The sequence below is a fragment of the Diospyros lotus genome, chromosome 9, assembly GCF_014633365.1.
Source record: "Diospyros lotus cultivar Yz01 chromosome 9, ASM1463336v1, whole genome shotgun sequence".
NCBI lineage: Eukaryota > Viridiplantae > Streptophyta > Magnoliopsida > Ericales > Ebenaceae > Diospyros > Diospyros lotus.
The window spans coordinates 28371271-28378658 of NC_068346.1; the positions used below are offsets into that span (position 1 = coordinate 28371271).

The 7388-nt window shown below is 36.2% G+C and overlaps 1 protein-coding gene across 1 annotated transcript; it reads left to right on the top strand.

Annotated features, from left to right (window-relative positions):
* The first annotated feature begins 302 nt into the window (after positions 1-302).
* On the top strand, positions 303-1019 carry LOC127809335 (protein TRACHEARY ELEMENT DIFFERENTIATION-RELATED 7A-like). Its single transcript, XM_052348101.1, has one exon. The coding sequence runs from the start codon at positions 303-305 to the stop codon at positions 1017-1019; it is 717 nt and encodes a 238-aa protein (XP_052204061.1).
* Positions 1020-7388: the final 6369 nt, after the last annotated feature.

Here is a 7388-nt window from a genome sequence, read left to right on the forward strand (position 1 = left end):
GTACTGTCTGTCACCATCTCCAGGTGTTGATAAGAACAAGTTTTAGGAAACGCATAAAGAAAAACACTTAAAAGAGGAGTATTTTGGAATGCAATCAAACCTCTTCCCTCCAAAGCCTTGGCATGAAGGCCAAGTCATTTGAAACTTTAAAGTATGGATATTCCCACTCCCACATATGTAGCAGCAATAATATAGCACAATTCGATGTTTCAACCTATCCTCCTCCTAATTAATTATCTACTAGCTAGTATAAATAAGCATCAAATCCGAGTAATATTCTCCATCTCATCTCTCACATTTCAATGGCTTCCATCCAAAACTACGACCCTAATTACTTCCCATATTTTCCTCCGGCGCCACCTAACTGTATTCCTTCACCGCCCAAAGTGGCACCACCCCATCAACGCATCACGCCGCCGCCTCCTCCTCCTCACCATCCTTCCGTCCCTCCGCCGCCGCCCCACCATCCTCCCTTGGTCCCTCCGTCGCCGCCGCCTCCTCACCATCCTTACGTCCCTCCGCTGCCGCCCCACCATCCTCCCTCGGTCCCTCCGCCGCCGCCCCACCATCCTCCCTCGGTCCCTCCGCCGCCTCCTCCTCACCATCCTTACGTCCCACCATCCCCTATCGTGCCGGTACCGCCCCATCATTTTTCTCCGCCGCCACCACCTAGCATTTTCCCCCCTCCGCCCCCACCGGGACACCACTCATCTGTGATAGTCATTGTCTTCGTCTCCCTCGGAGGACTGTTCCTTCTCGCCTTGCTCGCGGTTGCCTTGTGCTGCTTAGCTAAGAAGAGAAAGAAGAAAGAGAGTGAAGAAATTGATATAGTGAAAGTCGATGAACATTTCACGGTGCATGAAGCCATGGTCTCTGGCCCACAAGCTGTGGTACTCATTGACGAGGATGTGCATATTCAAGAAGATATCATCAAGAATGAAACCGTGGGTAAAGGGTCACATATGAGGTCGAAAAAATTTCGTCCTCAGGCTCTGGACGAGGAACCATCAGCTTCATAGTCCACAAGAGACCATCTTGGCTACAAAAGCTGATCAAATTATATGATATCTGTGAAGAAACTGTGAATTTCCTGTTCTTTCTAATTTGTTAATTTTATCAAGAATGGTGGAACGAGAATAAAGCCAATGTAATTACGGTTCGAAGATTGTAAAGCAATAAATATTGTGCAAATTTGCAATTATACGAGGAAACTCAAGTAAGGAACAAGGAGTCTTGACGGAGAGATGGACCTGATATATATACAACCATATAATATTATTATCCATCCGTACAAGATCGTTTTTCCCGCCAATACGTCGTCAAAGGTTACATGTGACCTTTATTATTTCCCGTCAGGTTAAGCCCAAAACTGAAATGCATCTTCACGTTGGGGTATATGTATGTGTGTATATATACATACATATATGATACAAGAGGTGTAGCATTTGTTATATTCATGTAAATAATAAATAAAAAATTTTAAATAAAAGCTCAGAGACGCCCTGCCTTCGCACGGTAAGACCCACGTACGACCTCCTTAGTAAAAGTGTAAAAGGTTGACATAGCCAGAGGGGGCTACCAGCTTCCTCGTGGTGGTGGTCGAGGCTAAACGTCAACTTTTAATTAATTATTTTTAGAAACATTTCCAAGACACGATAATGATATCAAACGTAATATTATATTATATGATGTATGATTTTCTCGATTCATTATTTGTTAGTAATTAAATAATATCAAAACCCCTTTTGATAACGGCTAACCCTTTGACCCATCATTGAATCTTCTCCAAATCCCAATAAAAGTTTTTGAATAGTGCCTATCAACGGTTCACTTAAAATGAGATTTCATTGTCACATATTATAGTTGATAATTACCGTGTGCTATAATCATTTTATCACCTAATATCTTGACTAAGCGGGAGTTATGGAGTGACAAATTCACAAACTCAGTAACTATGTGTTAAACCTCATTAATGTGACTAGATGACACCTTAGGAAATACATTTCCTGACTTTCAATTTACTTTGGGTAGGGATTGTTCCATCACATCAATAGTAGATCATATAAGACGTTGATCCCATCAAATACCGACGAGGGTGACGGATCATATTCCCAACACCTGTCTCCATATACCAATAATACGAAATCATATAGATGAATGTTCCCATCTCCTAATTAGATGATTCAGCTCATTAGCAAATCTCGCACACCAATACACAAAATAATCGTGCCGATTCAAGTTTAAGGATCAATACACCATCGCAACTTGATGACTCGACCATTATCTATCATGCTATGTGGTCAGTCATTGATCATTCCCCAACGATCACTCACTGGTCTACTAACAATATCTCATGTCATATGGCGCATGACCCACTGTCATTATCCCAATACTGAACAAGGTAGTAACCCTTGTGTCAGTTTATACTCGATTAATTAGAGTTCTCATCACAATGCAACGTTGTCCCTCTAATGCGCCGCATGTGACCTTTATTATTTCCCTTCTGGTTAAGCCCAAAACTGCAATGCATCTTCGCATTGGGGTATATGTATGTATGTATATATATATACATATGCATGTACATATATGATACAAGACGTGTAACATGTGTTATATTCATGTAAATAATAAATAAAAAAAAATTAAATAAAAGCTCAGAGACCACTACAAAAAATCTAGCTTTTAGCGACTAAAAAAATTGTCTCTAAAACTAAAAATTCCGTAGCTAAATTATTTAGCAACAAATTTAGTGACAAACAAATTTCATCGCTAAAATGGAATTTAGCTACGAAATCAGTGACGAGATGCTTCCGTCATTGATCAGCGATGGGGTATTTCCGTCACTGATCAGTGACGAGATTGATCTGTCGCTGATAAGCGACTAGATTCTTCCTTGCACAGTTAGACCCACGTATGAGCTCCTCAATAAAAGTCTAAAAGGTTGACCTAGGCTAAAGGTGGCTACCCTAACTTCCTCATGGTGGTCAAGGCTAAGGGTTAACTTTTGACCAATCATTTGTAGAGACATTTTGAGCACACAATACTGATACCAAACGCAACATTATATGACGTGTGACTTTCTAGATTCACTATCTACTAGCAATCAAATAATACCAAAAGTCCTTTCAGTACCAATTAACCCTTTGACCCATTATCGGAACGTCTTTAAATCCTAATGAATTTCCAAAAGTTCCTAAATAATGCCTAATAGCACTTCAAGACAGTATAGGTAGCAGTGAAGTCTCACTTTAAGTGAACATATTACACTTGACGATTACTGTAACACCCCTAATTTTCAAGCATTTTATAACTTAGGAATTTTAGGAATATATATATTTTTTTTCACACCACATCTACTGATGTACAACATACAATTCCTAAAAATTTCAATTTCACCTTCTCAGCCTATTAACCCAATGATCAAATAGGTAAGATAAGTGTTATTATTATAAATGCGAAAGCTAAATCAAACTCGATATGGTACATAACCATAACGCTTTATTTGTCATGTAAGAAATTGTTCAAGACGTCTACAAAACGAATTACATAGATATCATCTCTCGTAAACATTAGCTAAACATCTCAAACATAATCGAAAACATACTAAGGTTTGCATCAACTGAAATTTCTCGTACATAATTAGAGACATGTTGAAACATGCTACATTCAGTAAAATAAGCTTATTTTTCAACTATCTCATTTCCCTTAAAGTCACTTGTCGAACCTAAAACGTTTAAATATTCCAAGGACACAATGCAATTAGAAGATGAATCTTCTAGTCAAAACTCCAATAATATATATATATGTATACATGAATAGGTATAAAACGTATGAGGAAACAACGAGGACTACTATGAAGCGCCTTGTGAACATGTCAGCCTCCTCGAACGAGAGCTTTCTCGATAGGGCACCCTAGCGCCTCTCGAGAAGTCCCTGACCATGTCACATTGGCCTGATCTTATAGAACTCATGCAAACACCTCATTCATTATCCCTTAGACTTACGGTCTTCCCCACGGGAGATTTCTCAATGGCGCATGCATAACGCCTTTTAAGGAATATCCAAACTTTTACCTTTAAGCAACAATAGATAGGTACAATAATATGACCACACGGATTTTATAAATACAACAGTTGGAAGCCAACAACATATATTTACAGGAAAAACATATTTCATATATGCAATATGATTTCATGCAAGAGAAGAACAAGAGTTTTCATACAGTAGTCTTTACACAAGACACGTTTCATGCAATAGGAGTCTCACGTAAGAGAAAAATATAAGATTTGGAGTTTAGAAGCCTCACCTCAAACTTAATTTGGGATTCTTCGAAATTCGTGTCCGAGCTTAATTCTCGTGCTAGGCATACTATTACTCAACCTTGAGCCTCAACGATCCCTACCCATCGTATTTATTCAAAGAAATATCAATATCTATTTTTTCTAATTTTTTTTTCATAATTTTCCTTCATTTTCTTCTTATTTTTTCCTCAATAATTTCAAAATAAATACCTCTTCAAACATTTTTCCAAATTTTTCACCACCATAAATCATAAAATATTTTTCTCGAAATATTAAAATTAATTTCAGGAAATTATCTCTTCCTATGTGCCTGCACATGGCCTGCGCTATTAAACCATGCATGTAATGCATGCAGGTTTTCTTTTCCAATGAGCTTCTCATCGGCCGGCGACCAGAAAACTCCCACTGGTGGTTTTACTTCTACCTTTTATCCTACTCCTCAAGGCAACCTCAATGGCATACTTGGATGCCCAAAACAACGGCCAAAAGCCCCTCAAAAGCTTTCCCGAAAGCTCACTTTTGGCGAAGCTTCGTTTTTCCTGCCACCCCTCAAAACACCTTTAAACCATCACAAAAATGCCCCCAAATCTCCAGAAATGATCCTTGCTGCCTCGAGAGAAAAAGCCCTCTATCCAATTCCTTCGAATCACTCTCAAATGCTTGGATTTGATGTTTCATAAACATCAAAAACCTCGATTATAGGAAAAATCCAACTACTTCTAGGCCAATCACAAGCCTTTGCTCCGCCCCAAGCTTATAGGCCCATGCTTGGCCATACCTTGGCAAGATACGGTCATCCCATCGTCAGATTTGGGCTTCATATGTGGCAGTTAGAGCAGCCATGCTGCTGTAGTAGTTTGAAAAATTACACTTTGGCCCCTAGTTTCTTTCTTTTGTGTTTTGGCCCTCTTCCTCAAGTCCTTAGACTTTGATATTTTACCACATGAACCTTTAAGTCCCATGCTTCTCAATTGGCCTAACAAATTTGAAAAAAAAAAAATATCATTTTCACCCATTTTTCAACTAGAGTTGAAAATTACACTTAGGCCCAAATGCGTGTTTTGATCGCAAACCCTTTTGTTTCATCCCGAAACCTCTTAAGGATTGTTCCTTATGAAAAATATGAACCTTCTCAAGATTTCGTTGACTTCTTGAAAGTCCCTTATCATCATTCGATTTTTCAGGCTAACTCATGGGTAAATCAAAAATTATTTCTAATTTGATTTCTTTTGGTGTCATAAATCCCACCTCGAGATGCTCATCGATGTCATACTCTTTTCTTTAGACATCTAAGTTCCGAGGCACTCCTTGCTGTCGATTCAACAATTTATTTTACTATCAAATCAAATTGTCGGTATTTCAAACTCATTTAAATTACGTGGCAATCTCATGAAAACATGGGGTATTACAATTACTTTGTGCTATAATCATTCTATCACCTAACATCCTGACTAAGCGAGAGTCGTGGAGTGACAAACTCACAAAGTTAGTAACTATGTGTCAGACCTCATTAATGTGACTAGATGACACCTTAGGAAACACCTTTCTTGACTTTCAATCTACCCTGGCCAAGAACTGTCATGTTATATCAATAGTAGATCACACAGAACGTTCACCCCATCAAATACTGACAAATATGACAGATCCTATTCCCAACAATTGTCTCCATATACCAACAATATGGAATCACATAGATGAATGCTCCCACCTCCTAATTAGATGATTCGGCTCATTAGCAAATCTCACACACCAATACACAAAACAACTGTTTCGATTCAAGTCTAAGGATCAACACACCATCGTAATTTGATGACTCGACCATTATCCACCATGCCATATGGTCAGTCATCGGCGTCACATTCGATTAATCATTCACTACAAAAAAATTGGGTTTTAGCAGCGATTTTTTTGTCATTTAGCGGCGGTTTTTGACCACCGCTATATGAGGGGTCACGGAGGTTTTAGCGGCAGTTTTTAGCAACCGCTGGAATAACCGCCGCAAAATGAAATTTTTTGCGGCGGTTTTAAAACCGCCGCTATTTTAAAACTAGAAAAAAAAATTAATTTTGGCTGACCGCACCAGCGCGCTGGCGCGGCCGCGCGCGCTGTTACAACGGCGCGCGCACTGGTGCACCCACTGGGTGCGCAAATTAATTCTGAACTCTGTTGCTCCTGAGTTTCAAACCCGGGTGGCCGAGATGCTCCTGCGCGCGCGTAACCACTCGATCCAGCAAGCTCTTTCAACGTATACTCGCGCAAATAATATTTATAGTAAACAAGCCATATATATTTATATTATATTATACAATATAATTATATTATACATTATATATATATGTTTATATGTAATAAATAAATATATGATATATGATAAATAATAAATATTATATTTATATATTACATAAAAATAATATAAATATATCATAATATATAATTATTTTAATTAAAAAAAACATATACGTTTTTTGTACTATTTTAATTAAAAAATTATTGTAATAAAATAAGAAATAGAATTAATAAAGTTAAAAAAATAATACAAATAAATAAATTCTTTTTGAATATAATATATTCAGATTTATTTTTTATTTTTTAATTAATGTATAATATATATTCAGATTATTTTAACTTTTTAATTATTAATTTTTTAATTATTATTAATTTAATTTTATGAATTCAGTTGGAGTCATTTTAATTTTTTATTTTTATTTTAATTATTTAATTTTTAATTTTTTTATATTTTAACGTGTTGGAGTCGTTTTTCATTTTTTTTTGTATTTTTAATTATTTAATTTAATTTTTATTTAATTTATGCATAATATATGTTCAGATTTAATTTTTTAATTTATAATTTTTTTACTTTTTATTAATTTAATTTTTTTATCAATTTAATTTTTTTATTAATAATATAATTTTTTTGTATTTTTTATTTAATGAATTTAGCGGCAGTTTCAAACCGCCGCAAAAATTAATTTATTTTTTATTTTTTAATTATTAATTTTTTTTATATTTTAGCGGCGATTTTTCAAAAATTGTTGCTAAATTTAATTTTAATTTTTTTATTTAATGAATTTAGTGGCGGTTTTGAAC